At 36.7% G+C, this 23674-nt stretch overlaps 1 protein-coding gene across 1 annotated transcript in view; it reads left to right on the top strand.

Moving 5' to 3' along the window:
* The window catches only part of LOC134674519 (progestin and adipoQ receptor family member 4), a 68841-nt gene that overhangs the window by 3222 nt on the left and 41945 nt on the right, over positions 1–23674 (top strand). Inside the window, exon 2 of the mRNA XM_063532619.1 lies at positions 16255–16476. Coding sequence (XP_063388689.1) covers positions 16255–16476 — 222 coding nt within the window. The remainder of the gene's footprint in view (positions 1–16254; positions 16477–23674) is intronic.

Raw genomic sequence — 23674 nt, 5'->3', positions numbered from 1 at the left:
GTCCAGAGTTCGGGATATCAGTAAGAGCATTTATTTGTGTGTTTATCACGAGCAGGATATACGTATCCTTATATCTTTAGATACGTGTACCAATACAACTACCACATTCACATTATATAACATTTGTGTATAGTAGTACTTATCGGCTCTTTTTAATGGTATCCTAAAAATTATTACTGAACCTTAAAGCTAAACAAACGTTTCATGGCATAACTCTAAAATGACAATAGTACAAACGACCTACTTTCAAAGAATATAATATGAGTGGTTCAAATACAATTGTATAACAATTGCATGCATTTTGTCTGTAAGGAAAAGTTAAAACCTCAGTTATAAAGTGTCGCCATTAAACCAAAAAGCGCGATTACTTTCAGAGATTAAGAGTACTGTTAAAACTCTTAATACAGAAGCCATTTCAAGGGTTTCAGAAAATACATCAAATTTGGCTTCGCCCTATGATTTATGATCTCCTATGAATAAACATTTCCGGTCGTCGTCGTCTTAATGTCCGCGGGCATTATCTTTACGACGTTTTAAACATTGCAACTCGGCCCTTTTTATGGGTTACTAACGTTGTGTTTACGTTGTGTTTCCTAAGAAAATATTTAAATGCGTACAGTCGTCAGCAGTGGTGTTTAAATAAGGTAAACATACTGGTGCTCGACGCGGTCCCAGTACATGTCATCTTGAAACTTAAGTCATTGTCAATAGAGGTGACACCAAGATGTTATTGGGCATTAGCATGTCGAGTACTAGTACGTTTACCTTACCTATATCTGAACACAGCTATTTGTAAAGAGAATTAGAGCGAGTGCAAATAATTTTATACACCTTTTACTTAAGTAATTCTACTGCTGTCAGTACAACAAAAATAGGCTCCACTTGAATTTTATATTTACTATATTAATTTTGTAAATTAATTTGAGAATTAAACCTATAATCATCCGATAGTAATACTGTCTAAAAAGTAGTCTAGAGAATGGCTATTTTATCTATCAGGTCGTTCTATTCCACTTTTATAGCTCAGCAGGTCAAACGGCGCAGAAGTTAAAAGGGTGTGACAGGCGGACCCGTCTAGATTGTCTGGCCGAATTCTGTTACGATATTATCTCAAAAGCAAATCCATTTTAAATAATATTGATGTATGTAGTTTTTTGTAAGACAATTTATTCTTCTCGTGTTCTATGCTTTAGAATAGGCACGACTTTATTCATTGGGAAAAATGCTCGTAAGTACGGAATTAAAAATAAATGACGATTTTATTTTGTGCTATAGTTGGTTAAATAATATAGCTTTTCATTCAATTCCATATCGATACCTACCATGTATACGACTAGCCTTCTTGCATAGCAAAAACACGAGACACAACAGTAATTTGTCTAGTTAACGTAAAACCATTCTTATAACAATAAAATTGCATCAAATCACTGCTTTGCAGGCTTTATCCAACACGCTCCGATCAGTCTCGATTACATGCATTATACGATGATTGGCGAGTAACGAGCGGTAATCGATCGAGATTGCGGTCGCCGCGATTACTCGTATCACGACGACACATCTACTACACTACTTAAGACTTAACTTTTCAGGCCGGCGCTTCACTATCTTCGCTCTTTTTCCCTAGTCAAATATCTAAAAGAGAAAGCTGCATTTAAATTGAGATGGAATAGGTTTAACAGTCGCTGACGGCTATAAACATGTGATTGTATTGTTTGGCCAACTGTCCAGGCCCACGTTTTTCACATACCTGTTTCATTTATGAATGATTCTCACGCGTCCGAGTAGTTCTTGAAGCAATTATTTTGTTTTGTTCCAGTTTACCTGTTGATATATCGTCGGTTAGTGAGAGTAGTTAAGTGGGCGTAATAATGGGGTAGAGGCGAGTAATATTTGGGGTATGCATTAATTCTCACTGGGTATATATATGTGTTTGATGAACGCACGTTGTTATTGTTAAACTTTTATTTCATAGTAATCTTCATTATGATGTTTATACAACACGACATGTTTATAACGCCATTCTATTTAATATCAAATTAATGACTTTTCAAAGCTTTCTAAGTAATCAGTTTTTATAGCTAAATGAATAGTAATAACTAAAAACCATTTTAAAGATTTTAACTATTAATTTAATTTAATTAAGATAAAAAAGCAACAAAGATAGGCTTTGAAGTCGTTCGAGCAGCATATAATAATTTGGCTGAATTTGCAACTTCACCACCACATAGTAACCGCGATTATGACGTTTCATTTCTTTACCTACTCATTTTATCAAGGAAATTAACAGGATACAGCGGCGGCAACACCGCAGCCGCAGTAATGTCGAAATAGTAATGCAACTACACTACATGTGCTAACAGCATCAGATGAATTTACCTATTCATAAAAATAATTTCCATTTTAAATCTCATGCGTATTGAACCCCTTTTCATGTACTTAAGTATTATTCTTTGGTAAAATATTTAAAAAAAACATTTAAACCCTCTAAAAAACTCTACAGTTAATGGTAATTGTGTTTCCCGGGAAAACGACGCCAATAAAAGCATATTATCTCCGAAAACATTTCCCAAACCAAGACAGTAAAAGGCTGTCAAACGTAAAAAGGTCCTTCGGGTATTTTCAATAACAATAGAATGCAATAAGAGTGAAAGCTTGGTAAACAATTTCCGTTATCTCCGGCAAATATGTGCCCGAGTACCCGACGGTCACCAGGAGGCACAATCCGGCTTTGAAATATTATCCTGGCTTGATATTGATTGTGAGCGAGGTGAGCGAAATGCACTGAGAATATTGTCTATGGCTGAAAAATAAAATAATTTCATTACAAACAAGGCATATACAGTGGTACCTATTACTAAAATAAATTAATAACTTGCTTTAATCTAAATTAGGCATTAAGGCATTGTACCAAGGATGCTGGCGATATTTCCTCGCTGTATCGCAATGCTGTCTACGGCTTAAATATTACACAAAAATTGCAGAGGGGAAATGGCATTTCGTGTATAAGATTTGATTTTGTTGGACGATGCGAAACTGAGTTTGTCAAAGAAGACGAGGCGATTCTCTCAGGTGTAAGTAATTAAGGTTCAATTTAAATTAAACGCCTCGAAAATAATTTGCTTCGTGAATAGGTATTAACTGTTATTAGATCTCTTCCTCTGACAAAGAGATTTGTTATGTACGAGTATAAACCAGTATGTAGGTAGGCTTGTAGTGTAGGTACTATGCGACTTATGCGAGTTTTGTCACAAGTCAAGCGTTTCAACATCGCACAGATTTAACATCGTTAAAACGAGCGTCTCAAGCAATTAATTAGCTTCCCGCGGCTTATCCGTGCCGCAAAATCCTTTTAATTCCATTTGAGCACATCTGGAGATTCATAAATAGGTAATTTGTTGGAAAATATAATCAATTAAACGTGGAAAACTTTCACCCGTGAAAACATTTTGAAGTTAGTTGTAGAACGGAATTACCGGCTGCTATTATTTAGGGACTTTTTGAACGGAAATTTTGAAATGTTCATTCTATTTTAGTGCCAACTCATTGCGGGTTTGCGTCAATAGGTATATTTATTACAACCTGCAGTTAAATGCTAATGTTATTTTTCCTGTTTTGTTTTGATTTTTGTAGAATAAAGAGTTTAACTACTACTACTACTAGGTACTACTAAATGCTAATACATACTAGGTAGAAGCGAATGCTTATAATTTTTAGGTAGTCAGTTAAGTAGGTAGGTATTCCTACCAAAAATACTTATATCATCTGTCAGTGTTCATAGAAATCTGACGGCTTTTACGTTTATTATTTAATACCGAACTAATAATCTACCGACACAAAACGAACGATATAAGTATGATGCCTTACATACTTGTAGTATAAGATTTGTAAAGGTAACTAGCATTTGTTAGGCACAAAAATATAAGTTACCTGTATGTATACTATACTTATTTTACTCTTAAAGTTAGAAATAAAGCTGCCATAAAAGGTCAGAACTCCAAGCTTGTTGAAAAGTTTCAAGCAATAGCTATTCGGGTTGGTCTAATTCCAGCGTAGGAAAATGACTGGCCGATATTTATTTAGGGACATTACGAAAAGAAAGATTAATGACCAACTCGGGCCGCAGGTTACCTAGGTTTCAGCTTTCAGTAAAGCATTGGATACGGTGTAATGTGACGTGATATATTACTCTTTACACAATATAGTGGGATTTTATCTACCTGGCCTTTTATCTAATATATCTCTTGATTATTGGGTTTTCGAAGATGCCTTCGACCTTTCGGGCCTTTCCTTATTTCATCTTCACCTTTGCTTATATTTTACAGGTTGTTCCTTTCGGATTAGTTGATAAAATCTTGTGTATATTTCAGATTATAGGTACCCCCATCTGCATGAGCCTAATAGTGAGAGTTGTGTTTAATGTAAACAAAGCTAAACTTAAAGGGGTCTTGTGATTTATGGTGGTTGGTGTTCGGGCTTATTGTTTGCTCGGTTCTTGCCTATTGAAATTTTCAATTTCATTGCCGAATTTCAAGGCAAAAGAGGCGTTTAGTAAATTCATAGCGACAGACACCTCGATAGTTAAATATTGTCATAATTCAATGCGAGACTCTAACAAATTTGCAACCTAAGTATTTTAACAGCGTTTTTACATTATCCGATTCGATATCGTATTTCAGATACGACTACCATGTAGCAAAAAGTAAATGTGCCTTTTCATATTTATTTATAAATACATTTATATAATTATTATTTGGTGTTCAAAAGAAAGCGTTGCAGAAATGAAAGGCGTCAGCCAGGGTATTTTCTAGCAGCTGTTTTTCTCCCCAAAGGAAATCCGATATCCGATATCGGATCGAACAATGTGAAAACGGTCTAAGTCTCGTTTAGTCGTGTGTTTTGTCAGCAAGTCCTTAAGCGGTTAATATTTTGCGCTATAGTAACACAATGGAACATTCTTTCATTATCCAAATACAAATTTCCCCTGTCAATATTCTTGATTGATCGACGGAACGGAGCCTATTTACAATGTAGACTTTGTGGCTCCGAATCAGACCGCGGAAACATCAATAATTACGTAACCATTATCATTCATAATATATTTGTTCAAACATTTGATCGCACTTTATAATAATAACTTATTTAGATGACGACGTCCGTAGACCCTACCTACAAAACTGGAGGTACTGGCAGTCCTGGGCTCGAATCCCGGCAAGGGAAAGGGTTCCTGAGTGATGAATGTTTTTTACATTTAGTAACTACAACACACGTTTGAGTGTCAAGTCCATTATCAAGCTCAATTATTTGTCAAAACCTATAATTCCAACTCACGCAAACTGATTTAGCATTTGGGACAGTTTCACTGAGGCGCCATCTACGTTGTGCTTTCTGTTTAGCTTCAATTACTAACTGCTTCAATTATTTACTGCACAGTGAATCCATGCAGTGCAGTGGCGCCGGCTACGAAGCCGCCGTGCCGTGGATCAAAGGACGGTGCTCTTCATCTGACAATTAATTAAGCGCGGCCCGAGCTGCGACTAAATCATACCTATTAGTACGGCTTACAGTAACATCTCGGCAAGGCTGACTAGAACGTAGAAAATTATAAGTTTCATTTTAAAATGTATATATGTAGATCTACAATAACATACTACATATACCGAAACACCAAAATGTATATCCTCAGCACAGGCTTCGGTAGCGCTTTTAAAATAGAAGTCATCATGGTAAAAAAATTGAAAAAGTGGGATATCCTAAGTCTTAAGTTAATACTTTGAAGGATATTCACAGAAAATTTGTTATTTATGTTGTTATCAATAATTACTATAATTAGATTAAATTGGGCAGGTATATATAGAGGTTTTGTGCTTACCTTTGGCTTTCCGGAACCAAAACCGCAATCGATACAATCTATCCAATCTCCTGAATACAAAACGAGAATTTCCTTACTCGATCATAATTCCGGCCGGTTAACTACCTACCTTCCAAATTTTCGCTTAAATACAATTAGAAAAATAAAAATTTTTTTTTCACTGTGAAGTAACTGGTTCTCATTGCTCTCAAGTCTACGTAAATTGCTAACAACAATTTTAAAAAGTTTTAGCGTTTTCGAGCTAAGTATTGCATTAAACATGACTGCGGTGAACGTCGACTATCGGTCCGTAAAAATGTAATTAAACTAAGAAACTTTTCCATTAAGTATTTCTTGTTGGAACAATTCTTTTCTGAATCGTAGGTTTGCTACTCAACACTCTTTCTTATCAATGAAGTACAATTCATATTTATACGATCTCTAGCTTTTGCTTGCATAACAAACACAAAATATGTGTACGATATATCGTACGTAGTACTACGTATGTAGGTACTTTTACAGAGTTCTCACTGTCTAGCAAAACCGGTGTTTGACAGAGAAGGGTCACGTTGACCCTAACGTAATTAGCCAAGATGACAATCGTACATCGACAAACGCCAAGCGAAAATAAAAAATGCACGGCATCCCGTGTATTTTTTCTGTCATCACAGATGCTACGAAAAGTCACGCTGTGACGTCTATCGACGATTGTCATATTGGTACTGTGTTAGGTACTGCTCGTAGCAGTCGGGACCCGAAATTATGGATTAACAGGATTAATTTGAACCCGGGAACTCATGCTTCGTAGCCTTCTTAGGCAGGGTCACTACCGACTAGGCTAGGAGCACTCACTTATGCATCACTTCAAGTCTTCAAGTGTAGGATTACCGACGCGGGCGATGATTTTGCGACAAAATCTCATAAAAATTTTGACGGAACCCTTATACTTATAGGTCACTCATAATTCAAATCCATGTAAATAAAGACGTGATTGTTATATCTACTTTACTATCTACAATTCCACATTATTACCACCACTTTAGTTGTCTAGCGTTAGTACACACGAGAAAGTATTTTGAATAAATAAGGTGGTCAACAAGGCGACGCACGAGCCGCCCTACCCTTTAAACTTTAAATGTGTTTCAGACATTCCAATATAGCTCTTAACGGGTTGAGTTTAGGTTTGACGGCTTTCCGAAGTGTAGCGCATGCAATATGCAGACTGACGGACATGCAAGCGGCTTTATTCTTGGCCTAGTGGTTTATTCACTTTTGTAGCATATACGGGTCAGGCATGCAATTTGTATTGGATCAAATATCACAGGTCACAGCGTACTGAAATGTACACAAATACTACTCAATGATTTTATCTAACTTTGTATGAAAACCCGGCTACTATTTTTACAGCTTTTAAGATTGTATCCTGAAATTACCTCCAGAGCACCAAATTTTCGCTTACGAATTTCCAGAAAAAAAAATTAGAGCAGCGATCGGAAAAATATATGTAGCTTACTGGTAGAAATGGTAGAATGATTCAAAAGGGCCAAGGCTCTCAAGTCTCAAGAGGTTCAACTAGTTTTCATTGCCGCATTTCAAAACCACGAAACTTTAAGTGCATTTTCTGGACCAGCCTAAGGTGCCCTGTCGATGGTTAGAAGGTTGTCCATTAATTACTGGACACCCTATATAATATATTGAATTGGCGAAGTTATTACAAAATTTCATGAGAATCGGTTGATAAAAATACGACCGGCTCGGACAATAATTTGAAACATTATAATATGTTATCAGTACTTTATTTGCTATTTGTATTTATTTTGGCGCTATCAAAGAGTGCAACTTAGAGTTTAATTACATACACAGAAGTCTAGTAGTACTTAATATCATAAAACATTCAAGGTATTTAATATTTACATTGCCCTATACTATATGCTTAGTTTGCACAGTTGAAGCCACTTTATTCCCCGGTCACGATCGCGGTGCTGGAACATTTCATCCACTCACTGCATCTACCTGAAGAATTTTTAATTTTGATTTAATCCAAGAAATCGAAAAAAGTGTAGGTATGTAAATTTGTATTTCACTGTGAAAAAAATACATCGCGAGTAGAATAGAATGGAAAGTCGTCTCGTGAGTGTACCGTTTACTTAATTATACAATTATCAACAGATGCTTCTTCATCATGCAGCATCAGAGATTAGAAGCGGTGCAGTTGCTATTTATATTTAATAGTTTATTGTGCCCAATCATACCGTGGTTTTCTTTCTAATATTCCAACGATTTTCTTTCGATAGTAACTCGATTGGTGATTCGCTGCGTAAAGGCGGGATTCCACCTGTGTGCGGCACTGTGCGACACAAGCATTTTTGTACTGAATATGCTTGTGCCGCACAATGCCGCACGCAGGTGGAATCCCGCCTTAAGAGTAGGTAGCTAACGGATCCACGAGCATGTGCATTTAATTACGCTTTTGCAGTAGGTACCTAGGTACCTAATTCGACCTAATGTAGTAGTAGGAAGAAAGGAGTTCTAGAACGGCGACTCGCAATTAAATTATAATTGCTAGGCCACGTCACATGCAGCGTGTCGCTTATTGAGCCCGATCGATATCTGTCAACTTTCGATGACAACTTGATGCATTGTTTGAATCATATTTACTTTTGGGATCACTTCGGTCTTGCTTTGTTAAATGCGTTTTTCCTAGGTGTTTTTACTTAGCGCTTTTGATTTGTTTTATTTTATTCGGGTGGCAGAACACTTGCAAATTGCGTGTCGCTTAAAAGATAACTTATCTACACTAGACCGGGCCTAGGCATCCGACGTGTCATTTTCTATATGACGGGTTATCGGTGATCAGGTTGTGCTTTCCACAGAAAACGACGCGCCGGAAGCTCCGGCCCGTTTCCGGCCCGGTCTAGCGTGAGTCAACCTTAATCAGTTGTCCAATCGATAGTTTATACCCCCATGTCTAATTAATTTGTAATGATGACAGATTGATTCATGAGGCAAAATTCAATAGGCTAAATAGAAATCAAACGCAAACCGAAAATGTGCGAACTTTCATTCTATACATTTATTCATTTTCTTGTACGATTAGTAAACGTAGGTACTTCATTCTTATCTTCGCTTTAATTAGGTTTTTGCAATTAATAAAGCCATTAAAATATGATTTTGTAGCGTAGGTAGCAGTGAGAGCAAGACTCCATTCGATTCAAAAATGTTAAAATCGTGTCATATTGTAATCGTATCGATACGTACAGGATAAGTACTACACTTTAAAGTTTATCCTAAGACGTTTAAATATGAGAACATTGTAGAACAAAACTTATAAACTATTATTAAAATTAAGTAAGTATAAAAACTAATAATAGGTACCTAATTGTGTAAACTTAGCTAGTAGTAAAGTTTTATGCAGCATGTTATTTTGTTTAGCATATAACAATGTATTTCATTTTTATTTTATGGTAATTCCATATTCCCTGCTTCAATATGAATATAACAGTTACAGCAATTCTTCGGGTGCTAAGCATGAACACGTGCACAAACTTGCCGGGAAAAGCTGGGAAAGCAGGCCGGTGCCGGGCCGGATGTCAACAGATCGGCGCTGTTCAGCCGCCGGAAATTGGTAGACGTAGACGAACCTCCGCCTCCATTCGTGGAACGATCAAATGTAAATTAAATTAGATTGCTACGCAGAGCGACACTGCTACGCAAAGGACCCATTTTTTAATCAGTAATTTGGTTAATATTCATAAGAAAGCGTTAACGAACGAAATAATGCAATATTGCAACTTAGCAGAGGCCCTAAATGTGTTTGTCGATGAAAGACTGTTGCCAGTTTTCTCCAAAATCTCCGAATTGTCCGATTTGGTTGCGGACTTCTGTAAACTCCGTATACCTACACTTTGTTTAGATGTTTGGTGGTACCTAGGAGTTATGAATTTAACTTACCTTAAATTTAAATTGTAGATCCAGTTTCTACCTATACCTATAGTCAGCCATTTAAAGGCCTTATGTCCAACTATCGGCTTCTTTTGGCTGACAACTTCCTGTGATATCAATCTTGATGTAAAGAAAAACTTGCGCAAATTACAAACCGAAATAAATGTCATACGAAGAAAAGCAAATAAAGAAATAAAAATATTTTCATAGAAAGTAATTTAATTTATTCTTAGAGTATGCGTAAGTTATAATTTTATTGATGATATATACTTTGAAAGAACATGTACAGCGAATCAGTGCAAATTATTTATCGTTCACTTTATCAATCCAATCCCTATCTGACTTTATCGTCGTCGTAACAGAAGCCCTGTAAGTATATAATTTATCACGAGCCAGCTCCACCAGTTACCGGATGTAGCGATTTGGGGTCAACTGTGAAATAAGGAGGAGTATGGCATTTTAAAGCAAAAATACAAAATAAATAGGTAAAAAAACATTTACCCATAAAATTTGTGTATTTCTAAATGTAGATTTATAAATTACTTAGTCTTGTTATGATAAAACACCAACAACTTTGTTGTGATAACAAAAATAAAATAAATACAATTAATATTTTTCTAAAATGTTAATGAAGGAATGTTTGCGTAAATATTATGCTTTCGCTTTAAAATATATTTTAACATATCAAAAAGCTACGTACTCGTTGTAGTTTGTAGGTAGGTACTAATTCATTCTAATGCTGTCAAAACATGCCCAAACAGCGAAGCAGAGATTGTGTACAAGTAGGAATGTAAATTCACTTTGAAGTCGCGTTTAATATTTATGACCCATTGTAACATTCGTAGGCGTAGATAACATCGCAGTGACGGTGCAAGTACTGTACTAATGATATTTTTTCAGCCCCTAATAGCGGGGTTCATACCGACCGCCCTTGCCCTGATTCCACCTGTAGATAAAGAACAATATACTTACTTACTCAGGCACGCATTTAGGTAATGGGTTGAAAAGCTCTTTGACTCATCGTCTTTCAAATTTCACTTTGATTCGGTTTTAATAGCACACACCTATCTTCATGTGCGTGTTTTAAATTTCGGTAAGAACTCCTTTAAAGTTGATTTAAAAGAGATTATACGAAACGTTTAGGATTTTAAAATTTTTATTCGTTTTTGCCATATGAGAAAAAAGTATAACAACCATCTTCTGACGCTGAGCTTTTGAGCTGTTATTTCAGATACATATAATAGAGTTTGTGCGGTAAGAGTCGTGGGATGTAAGTGAACCACTACATTCTACCACTCTTCTCTTTCCACACAGATTCTATAAGTACCTACGACTTATTATGAATTATTATCATAAAATATCACAAGGAAAGGAACCAATAATAAAGATTCTCATTCCGCTATAGATCAGCATTGAAAATATAGCCTGAGCCTTTTCGGTCTTTCTTTCATGGCTGCATGAGAAAGCAACAAGCTTCTCACTGCTGAGCACAAGCACGAATATCTGCCGATTTAAATAACAAAACTTCCGTGAGACACGGACATATTTCTAGGTATATATAAAACGCGAGTGACCGGTTTTAAAATACATATGTAAAGGTATATCTGCTGATCAAAATTGTAGGTAAACATGTCTTCATCAATTAACGCGCCTCTATGGTGCACATGTCCTCTATCACCAGAGGATTTAGAATACAGTGCCTACGATAGTTCAACACAGATGGGTGTGGATAGGTTCAATAAGATGAAACAAATATTAGTCTTCAGGTATCTGTTGAAATAGCAATAAAATTAACCCTTTCACACATCACACTTTCACACGACATGCTCGGTCGGTGAGTCCCGTTCCGCGGCTAAATGCGGGCGCAGCTCGTTGGCTGAATAATTGAAAGCCTCAGCCATGAAAAATGTATCTGCGGCTAATTACCACGCGCACGAACGTCCCCGGAATAAAATAAATCCGCACACGGACGTGGTTCGATCGAGCCGCCTAATGGCCTGTCATCACTCATACACACATAGTTAAAACTTCAAAATCTTTGTTAATATATTCTAATTTAATATAACGGAAATAAACTTTGTTATTTCACGTGTGTATTATACTGCAATTAATTCACCATGGCATTGAATGTACGATAGCTCATGATGTTCCACGGAGTAAACATTTATGTCTATACAGGGTGATTCAGGAGACGTGAGCAGGACTAACACTGCGCATTTCGTAAATTATAAGCAACTGTTTCGTATCAGCATTAAGTAGTGCGGTTAACGTTAATTTTCTAGTCGTGTTGAAAAAAAAAGTTATTAATTTATTTACGACATGCATGGTCACCCTACAGTTAGAATACTAAACTACCGATATTCAGTGACAAATTGAATGTCATCACGGTCTGGTTACTTTTGAAAACTCGTATGTCACTCAAGTTTAACAGTTTATTTTCTTCGTAATCAATATGCTGTTATTGCGGTTAAAGAGGTTTTATGTTTATTAATTAGATCTTGTAGGGTGGCCATGATTGCAGAGAATTAAATTTGCCCTCGCCAAAAAAATAAAAATAAGAAAAATTGTGCTTGTTTCACCTAAATACGACGGTGATCGATCAATGATCAGTTACTGAGTGTGCAGGATTAGTCCTGCTCATGTCTCATGAATCACCCTGTATTTATTAGAATAATAATGCCAAATTATAAGTCCAAGTGTTACGTAGGTCGTAGGCGTTGAAATTTCTTACTTAAAATACAAGTAACATTTTTAGATTTATTAAACCAACCCAACAATGACATCAATATTTCGCACAAAACTTTACTGTTTGTTCATACTAGCTACCTACGTATGAAGCAGATTAACCCAGTTTTTGCGATGACTTCACGTTAACCGTAATGGAATTATTATTGCAGTCCCGTGGGTGAAATATCTCGCATCATTACCTACGTGGAACAACAGGTATGACACTAAAGTTCGTGTCGTGTTTGACGCTAGCATCGTACAACAGGTAGAGTTACTACTACCAACCTACCTACCACATTTCGTGACGTGAGATACATGCCGCGGGAGTTTCGACTTACTCATGGGAATTTTGAACACTAAATTAATTTTTAATCAATGTTCTTGAGATTTTCCAGAAGTATTTCAGAATTAATTGGAGTTGGCCTACAATAAATAGTAACTCAGATTTTATTTTGTTTTATTAGGAAACCCTTAGGATAATCGAATCTTCCTAATATACGTTTATGTCGGGAATATTCCTGGGTACAATCCACAGTTGTATTTATTACCCGCTATTTGGTCGTCCTATTTCGTGGCGATAATCAAGCACATTAGTCGAACATGCTATAATTTAGTTTGTTGTTTGACTGAATTCGTAAGTATGTAACAGATATTTCAATATTTACTTTGCGGCAAGTAGTTGGTATATGTACCTACTATTTATGTACTAGTTTATCCCTATTCTCTTTTAGTCAAAGTAAATACTATAGTAAATATGGACGTTAATATCTCACATAAGGTAGGTATACACATTTCTACAAATAAAAACTGAACGTTATTGATGGGAGTCCACGTTGTTTTTAAAGCGGTGGGATTTGAGATATTTAAACTGTATTTAGCTTTAATTTAATTTACAAAAAAAAACCTCCAAACTCGATCATTTCCAAATTAACACATTTACTGGCAGCACGATCTACGTACTACGAGTACGAGCGTTAGCCGACAACATATGTTTTACAATTTAGAATAAAAGGCGCCTACGAATTGAGAACCCGCCTAGCGGGTCGCTGGCAGTGAATGTGATATTTGTCTGTTCCCCAAACTTTGTTTCCGTACCGTACCGTGCGATCTGCCATACCTAGATTTTATAAATGGAGGAACGAATCCCGTAAGTGACAAGTTGTGCTTGCTTGCTTAATGTACATAAAAAATAACTGCCGTATACTCTACACCAAATTTTGACGCAAAAGTGAGGAAAAAACCTAAACAGCTACCTAATGTGACAAACATTTTAACAAAAACTGAGAATATTTATTATTTCTGTCACTGTTTGTTTTATCTTATTAATTGGAATTTCAAATTCCTTACCTAGACCCTTACTCCGCTCGTGTCGCCAAGCACTTAATCGCTTCCTGTGAGTCAACTTCAAATTACGGTTCACGTAAATAAAGTTTCCCTGCTCCGTGTCAACTCTTCCCCTCAATAATATTGGCCGGATGCAGGTGATATTTATTTTGTGTATTGTGTTTTCGTCGTTACAGTTGCATTTGCATTGGCCAGTGCTTTACGCAGGTGTTTTCTAGTGTAGTCATTACCAAGGAAAGCGAACATTCGCTATTAAAACTCAGTGCGTATCTGAAAGCTTGAGTGACATAAATGACGTCAACGTTTATGCAATTTTAGCGTATAAACTTTTAGCAATAAGCAGGATAATTTCGTAAATAATTTAGTACATAATGCGCAAGTTAGTTACTTCATAGGTAAAATTTTCAAGACAAACAAAACGATCAATGCAAACTTAAATATTTAGGTATCGTTTTATTTTTTGCGGGGTTAGAAGCAAAGTTTAGACAGTATTTTTCCTACAAGAACTTAAATAAGAAACGTTTTAATTAAGTAGGTAACTAGTAAATTTCAGGCCGAAGGACCAGCTTCTTTCAATTATTTTCGGGAAAATTAGAATTTTACCTTGTTGACATAGTTCTTTGTTACCTACTGTAATACGCAATACCGAAGGATTTTCTTGAGAAAGAGCACTTTACTTTAAAATCTAAGCACTTAGTTACGTATTTAAACCTCTTTAAAATAAAAAGATACAAAATATACAGGAATAAGTAGTCATTGGTGATTAATTTTTGTTTTAAATTTAATAAGGAGCAACTGTTATGACTTATGACTGTTCGACTTCAAATAATTCGTAAAGTTCATGTTCAACTAAATTAATGATAGCAGGACGAAATTACCGATCCTATTCATTTCCCTATTTGCAAAGGGTTTTTGTATTTAAAAAGCAGGCATGTCCGCGGGAAGGGGCTCGCAGCGAAGGCGGCAATGGCCTCACGCACCCCAGCTTCGAGGCCCAAGGCACTCGCCATGCTTAGCAACCACTTCACCACAGGCTATCCAGAGTATCCAGTATTGCTGTGACCTCGTATTATGTATGGTTCTTACGGCTCTCAAGATCAAGTTATACCAGAAAAGAGCTCACTTAATTGAAACATTTTTTATAATAGATAACAAGGAAACCAACTTTTTAAATTTGCCCGGATGCATATATAGGTATGAATGAACCCTTAACCTCAATCCGCGACCGGCACTTATCCGCCTTCGTTGCCCCGACAATGTGGGAGACTTGACAAGGGTACGGGGAAAACTCGTCAGAAACTGTTGATATAGATTACAGAAGAGCGCGAAAAGTGAATTATAAATACATCACCTTGAACTGTTTGGGTGTCGGAGGGATTTCGCTTTTATTTGGCGCACATGAACGTATTGCGTGACCGACTGGAATCGCACCCCTCGCGGGGTCAATGGACTGCGTTTGAGGCGAGCGCATTTAGGATCATTAATAAGATTACGATATTTATAGTTTAACATAAAAATATATTTATGAATTATTTTAGCAACAGTGACCTAAATACTATGTGACTTTTATACCTTTATATATCCATTTTAGTCCTTGCTAGCACAATCCTACTACGAGATTTCAAATGCCTGTTAAAATGTAGGTTTAGGTCTGTTCTGTGGTTTAAGGGTCAGTAATATTTTAGGCTTTTCGAATGACAAGGGCCTTCCTTTGTTTTAGGAACTTTATGGTTCTGACATAAGTACTACTCGCAAGGTTTTTAACCGCTGGTATTTCATCCTTGTCAAACCTTACCGGTAAAATTAATGTGTACAGAATATTTAAGACAATCGTCCGATGTTAAACGTCCGACAAAAGTTCAATAGGTATCATGTTTTAGAAATATTTAAATCCTGGTTATGTTTTCAAAATACGTTACTTGTTTTTTTTTGGATTCAAGTAATCGTTCAAAGGACCCTGAAGTCATATATACCAACTCGTTGGAAAATAGTCCCATCTCCGGTAATGGTAAATATTATATGGTAAAATATTATACAAAAAATAGGCATCATCGAAAAGAATGTTAAAAGAATTCTAACTAGGATGGTAGGACCGTAAAAATTCTTATTTAATGATATGGACGGGTCTTTACTGGGGTATAATTTAATTATTTTTAAATACCTAAACATTCTTATTGCTATGGCATGTACCTTTATATCCTTCTTAAAGGATGTAATAACCCATGTACGGCTGTTGAGCCGAGGATCCTTTAAAGAGATCAATGCTTCCCATGGTAGTTTATGTAATCTAGTAAAGGCACATCAGTCAAACTCACAATAGAAGTTCTCTAAGTTTAAATAATATCTTGCCTGCCTGCCCCGCTTTAATTAAATGTAATTTTCCTTTGTGCCAGGCGTATCCCTGGTATACATCCTGGCGGTGCTGCCGGGGCTGCTGCCGTGGGGCGGCGGCGGCGGCGCCTGGTTCCTGTCGCTGTGCCACCTGCTGGGCGCGCTGGCGCCATGGTGCGGCTCCTTCCTCTACCACCTCTTCATGAACCACGCGCGCGGCGAGCAGCTCTACCACCGCCTGCTGCAGCTCGACATGCTCGGCATCTGGGTCAGTCAGAGCATAGGTCAGTGTTTTTTTTTTATAATGAATGGGCTTACTCATGGCCACAGACTAGCCGAGACGTAGACGTGGCCTACGATGGAGCGAGCTCGCCCAGAAGGTGCCTGTTCACTCTTGATTTGAAGGTTGCCGGGATAGGTCAGCGTATACAACTAATTATAAATAAATAATTATGCAGCTCGCTGTCCCGTTCAATGTTGCCAGGATCGTCGTCGTGGTGATGCCAAAATACCATAGGATAACAGTTTTACCTACGTCTTTAGAATAAGTGAAACATAAGCTTTGCTAAAAAAACAATTTGAAGTTTAAATGTAATTCTTTATTAATTAAACAGGTCGTATAAAGAAAGGAACCGTTTGTCCGGATAATCAAGAACTCGATCTTAATTTCTGCTGTAAATTTTCTTGGAATTTATATTCGTACCAAATTAACGCCTGAAATGTCAAATACCATTGTTGATTTTAGAACTATGTTTTTTATTTAGGTACCTGCGTCAAGACAGAGCCTTAATCTGGCGCTTCTCAATAATAAGCAGAGTTCGGACAATTTATCACAAAAATAAATATTGTATGGAACATGATACAATTTTTTTAACAATTTTGAAAAGTTTTTGAGTATAATCTGGGGGCCGATTTTTGAATTTCGTGTATTTCGTTCAATAATATCTCCAGTACCCGGAATTTAAATTCTACTTATAGAATTGAAAACGAGTGGTCGACACCAGTAGATTCTAAATTTCTGTCGCTCGTATTTCAAAAATTAGCATTTCGCTGTTTTCCACCGATTTTCGAGTGACGAAATCGAACGCTCGAAATTCTAAAATCGGCCCCCTGTACATAATATGAGTTTAATAAATCTTGTCGTATTTTGTAAAACTCCAACAAACAAGACAAATTAACCTAGCAACTTATTGAATTACCGAACTATTTAATACAACGTAAATTTTCTACCTTACAAAATGAAAAGCGTACGTACCGAAAACAGTCGTAACTTTGCAATCTAATTGTTGAAGTCATGGGTCCGCTTTATTTTCAACCCTTGGGTACAGCACAGTATACTAAATTAAAGTGTAACCAGTATCGTCACTTCGTATTCAGTATCGTGCTGTTAATTAATAAAAAAATATGCAGTTGTGGGGCGGCAAACTTATGACCAGATCGCAGGATATAATTACATTATTAGAGTATTAGACTCTAAAGGTGGTCTTGGGTATCTAAAAGTGGGCCCTCAATTGTCTCCAAAATTCATAAGAAGGTGAGATTCGAGTTTCCACTATGATTGATAATTTTCTGAATTATGAAATCACCGCCACTGTTATATCAGTGCAAAAAAGCTAATCTCCTACATACTATCTAGCCCATTGTAAACACTAACCAACCATTATGTCTCTTTTTGCGATACAAACGGGTACACTGCTCAAGTTGTAAAACACACGTTTATGCTATCGCAGAAATACCATAAAATATAACGAGTTGTATTATTTTTATCATTCGTAAATAGTCCTACTTCGAGAAGAATACAATTGAACGGCATTTTTCCGTGTATGAGATAATTATTAGAGGATCTACCGATTCTACCGTGAAGATCTAAAATTGAAATTTCGATATCTGTCTCTCTATCGCTCGAATATGAAAGAAGCACTCTGATAGGCTTCGAAAATCACTTTGTACTGACTGCTATCCCAACTGTGTTTGAATCAATACTTGGCAGAATTTGAAACAACTTGGCGCTGACTCGATTTCACGCCTGATTTGGTTCCTGGTCACCGTGTGCACTGAAGCACTCGCAGGCGACGTCTATATTGTCTATATTGTACGCTAATTGCTACATACGGAGTGGAACATTTCTAGAGACTGAGCTGAAAGGATAGTGTTATCTAAGTGATATACAATCCAGTTATTATAACCGTAAAGCTTTAAATCTAGCTTTACGAATTTTACGATTATAATAACTTGATTGTAGATCGAAGTAAAACAAAATCATTAAAATTAATTTAATCAACATCAGTGACAAACCTACCAAAATATCTACTTACATTTTAAATTGACACATGTCATGTCATTCAATAGGATGTACTTGCTGGGGTTGAAACATACTGAGATTTTCGCACTAATGTTAACAAATTGTATCTCAAAAACGGTTATGAATATGAACGTGATTGATACGAGTAAGTGACAAACAAAGAACGTAGCCTGAACCATTCCCAGTTTGCGTAAAAGTCCTCCGTTCTGTTCCACCCGATATAGCTTGAATAACTTAGTTTGTGCCACACTCGAGTTACCTACGGGACAGAGTGGCTTGACTAACAAGATTAAGGGCTGCCTTGACTTGGTATATGTACCAGTATCATCTCCAAATAAAGTGAATAACATGTTATTTAAATATTCGTTTCATTTCATGTCTTGGATAACAAGAAGATACGTATTAGACTTGCTTGATAAAATTTTAAGCACGCATAAGTAAGCAATACGAGTATAGGTAAATTGATCGTGTTATTACGAATACCCAATTTGTGCGTGCTATGATAATTCTATGTACCTACTTACTTGTTATACTATTGCTTAACAGAATCCATATAACATCTTCAGGATAAGGATCTTTGGGATCGAGAAAACTGTACATTTTTACCTAAGGATAGAGTCTGTGTGGAAATAGAAGAGTCGTGGAATGTATGGGGCCCAATACATACCACGACCCTTCTCTTTCCGAACTGACTCTATAATTTTGAACATTCCTACATTCGCGTGGGCAATAGGTACACATACGCTTACTTAATTAATTAGGAATTAGGTTCTCTCTTGGGGGTTCGGTTGTAGAGGTAAACACTTGTGTTATCTTTTCGTTAAAGTTCCTTAGAGAATACACGACTGTTATATTTCCTTCGCTTTATTGTTCGACGTCCTAGTTCCTCGCACGATGTTCTGAAGCGACGCGAGACTTGTTTGCGGTGTTTTGTTCAGGGAATAGTATGTCTTAGACTTTAGGTATAGTATAGTGCAATGGCCCAGTTTTGAGTTACGAAATAGAACAACACAAAATACTGCATGACTTTTATTGTCTATACTTTAATCACCATATGGAAGAAATAATTACATGGAAAATTATAAAAATCAGTTGATGATCCAATAACAACTATCGGCGCGATTCGGGAAATGAATTAGAGATTCACTAGATATGAAATAGTAAAGATATGTGACGTTCCACGACAAAAGGTACCATTGTCCCGGCTGAATATTGGAGCGGCGTTAATAATAGCGTAAGCGCCAGCCGCGCCATAATGTACCTTTTGCCGAGGAACGTCACATATCTTTACTATTTCATATCTAGTGAATCTCTAAATCATTACATCCTTATTTAAAAGGCGTTTGTGGTTACAAGGAGTGATAGGTTCTTCCTCTCCTTGTGTGTAAGATGATAGGTATGTCTGCAGCTGACTGTACACAAACCTAACTGTAGATAGGTATGTATTAGCATATGTCCCTGCAGGCTAATACGGGGAGGATAGATCGGATGTCCCTGCCATTGACAGCTAGGCACTAATTGGGTACCTAAAATTGTTATCGCCTTAGCTTTCAAAGGATCACACGTTCTATATTTGGATTGGATCTTCGAATCGGGTCCCTCTGTGCCCTTCACCTTTACCTATCTCTGCGATAAATTATTCCGAATGTAATTATCAACATTTCGACTGCCATCAAACTCTGACATCAAACGTCCATCTCACTTAATCAACGAGATCTTTGAGGTTCATTAATTGTACGTAATTCATATCAAACGATTTCCGAATAAACTAATTTCCTTAATAACCAGGACGGATGAAGCCGCTGTTTTAGGTATACCTACTCGTAATTTGAAACAGATATTATTCATTATTATGTTAAAACAGTTTCAATACAGAGTCATGAGCAATATATATATAAAAATAGGATTATTCTATTTATTCGAATATTCTTGTAGATGGTAGTTCCACAAAGAATATTAGGAACTTTGATAGTAGATTATCAGTTAGGTAATATTTCTTGCTACTTTACGCAAATTTATTATGCATAGCGTACATTATGTTTACCTCTGTAGCGGAGTCGATGCTAAATATCCAAGTGAATATGACGCTAGGGTAAAGTTAAGCATGCCCGATGAGCATCATTATGGCTCCTCTACACGATGATCCAACGCCGGCCACTCCAAGGGACGCAGCCATGCGGTAGAATGAGATAGCAATATCACTTGCTCCCTCTACCGCATGGCTGCGTCCCTTGGAGTGGCCGGCGCTGGCCCATCGTGTAGAGGAGCCATTAGACGCAGCGCAGTCCCTCGCCGGGCCAGTATACAGCAAGCCCTCGCCCTGCATGATTAATCACTAGATTAATAAAACTTAGTGCGAGACGTCTAAGGTGCGCACTTAATTATAGTTACTAAGTGCTGATATGAACCTTAATATTATGTTATTAAAGTCTAACTTCGGTAAACAATCGCCTTTGTGAGATTGAATTATAAAACACTTTCGGGTCACGTGCGTCTTAGCGGCAAGTATATTCACGTGCGTCTTAGCGGCAAGTATATTCTGATTGTAGTAACTGGTTATGGATTTAATCTGGATTTTCTATGATGATCCAGATCACATTCATAACTTGTTATTACAGTCAGAATACGCCTCGCGTTCATTTTCAACCAACACTTTTAATATGCGTGCTACGCCGCCGTAGCACGTAGCACCCTATTCCCGCCGCTCTACTTTGCTTCAGTCAAAAAATGATAAAATAATTTGTTTAGGAGCACTAACATACCCTCTGGCCGCTTACACGAGAAAACTTGCCAAGATAAATTGCATTTTCGATTTGTCAAAATATAAATAGGTTAGTAGTAGTAGGATTCGAAAAATGGCCAAGTGCAAGTCTTCACTTTGTCAAAAAATGTTTGTTGGAAACCCATATTCTTTTTTCGATTAAACTTTAAAGCGAAAAAACTAAGATTTTCTTATGCGTAATAACGATTAAATTAATAAATTGAAACAATAGCACAATCTTAAGTATCGACATGATTATCCTGCGCAGAATGTACTCTAATGTCATCCACTTAGGCCAGCGTGAGATGTTACGACACGTAACATTATACTCCTTTTAGTAACACGAGAATTCCCCGTCCATTGTCGCTGACATGTTTCCGAGCAGTCTTTTATTATATTTTTCTCATCTCCTTCAAGATTTATTAAATGTACAAAGTTAGACGCGGGCGGCGTTTTTAGAAATAATTGCCTTAGCCTTCTTCTTCCTGGCGTTATCCCAGCATTTTGACACGGTTTATGGGAGCCTGGGGTCCAGTTGACAACTAATCCCATGATTTGACGTAGGCACTAGTTTTTACGAAAGCGACTGCCATCTGACCTTCCAACCCAGAGGGGAAACTAGGTCTTATTGGGATTAGTCCAGTTTCCTCACGATGTTTTCCTTCACCGAAAAGCGACTGGCAAATATCAAGTGATATTTCGTACATTGGTACGAGCCGGGGTTTGAACCCGCGACCTCCGGATTGAAAGTCGCACGCTCTTACCGCTAGGCCACCAGCGCTTCCGCTGGCATAATCGCCTTACCCGATTAGCCCTTTTTCATATGGTTACCAGAAAATAATATAAAAACATTATTTTTTACACCTCATACTCGTAGAACGAAATCTTCAATACCGTAAAATCAGGTAACTTTAGTCCTTAAGTACAATTATGGTCCAGTTTTTAAAGGTTGATACATTTATTTTGAAGCTAAATACACTAATGCTCTTTCTATACCATATACTCAACATAATCTGAAAAATACCTATATATATTTAACTGGCACTTGAACTTGAGTTTTAAGTTGTGGACTAAAGTTACTTGTTTTTACGGTTTTGATTTTAGCACAGATGAGTTGTCAATAATGACTTCCCCACAGAATAAATCACAAGGTCTGGGCCTAAATTGAAAATAATCAAGGAAATAACGAGTAACAGAAATAAATAACTACACCCAGTACCCCATGCTAATTGAGCTACCTTAAGTAAGTAACTATTCATTAATTGCACAAATTTGTTTTCTTTTATTTATTTAATGCACGACCCACCGGTTACAATTATAAGTTAAAGCTCAAACTTCAGTGCAACCTTGAGAAGTCGGGATAGAAAGGTGCTACGTTAACATAACAACTAACACGTGTCTCTCTAAATACCTCCGCGAGATATTAACACGTAACGGTACGTGTGAGGTCTCCATCTCCATTAACTTAACAAGTTTTTCAGTGGAGATAAACACGTGATGTCTTATTGTGATTTACAAAACAATTTGAAGGAGTTCTGCTCTTTGTAACAAATGGAAATATACAGCATATAAAATTCATCTCATTTTAGTCATGCATAAATTGAAACTACGTAATTTTCGTATTCAGCAAAAAGCATTTACTTCCCGATTTTCGTTTGAGTACTCAGATTGAAGCTGTAGACGCGTGCGTAGACTCGTCAAAGGAAATCTTATTCATGAACCAGGAGTACTCTCTCGACTCCACTCTCACAGTTACTTTGATATAACACTTACATAAGTAATACACGTAACAGCCTACTCTTAATACGAAAATAGGACATTGATATTTGAAATTGATTTCATATCGGATATTAGGTAATTTGGATTCAATCATATTCGCATCCTTAGAAACAAAAGTAAGTAGATAGTTTACTTTAGAAACCGGTAGCTTTACCGATATTTAACAGCTTTGTCAGTAGTAACACTGACATAGCCGTGATTTAAAAAGAGAGAAAAAATTGGCTGTATGTACTTATTTTTATAATTCACAAATAATGTAATATAAAAATAATATAATATTTATTTAATTATGTTTCGATATCAGCCAAATGGACGTTTTGAGTTTTCAAAAAATTGGTTGAGTTTTATAGCAGTGTCGGGACGAAGTAACTATGAGAGTTTATTGAATGGAATTGAGCCTTGAATTAGATTCATAGCCCGTAACCGTGTTTTTGAGATCTGTTCCAAATTTTTTCGGCCCTCTAGCATTGAGCATATACTCACTTTTGTTTTCTTTTTTCCTTGTTCCAAGTTTTCCCTCCGTTTTTCGCAGACATTTCAGTAAGTACTAATGATACTAATTAGCTAGCACAGATAAAGTTGACCCCAAATCCCTTTACCTTATTTTAAGGCGAAAAATGTACGACTCAATACTTTTCAC

Source organism: Cydia fagiglandana, chromosome 2, assembly GCF_963556715.1.
Source record: "Cydia fagiglandana chromosome 2, ilCydFagi1.1, whole genome shotgun sequence".
In the NCBI taxonomy this organism is placed as follows: domain Eukaryota; kingdom Metazoa; phylum Arthropoda; class Insecta; order Lepidoptera; family Tortricidae; genus Cydia; species Cydia fagiglandana.
This window is presented reverse-complemented; position numbering and strand designations above follow the sequence as displayed.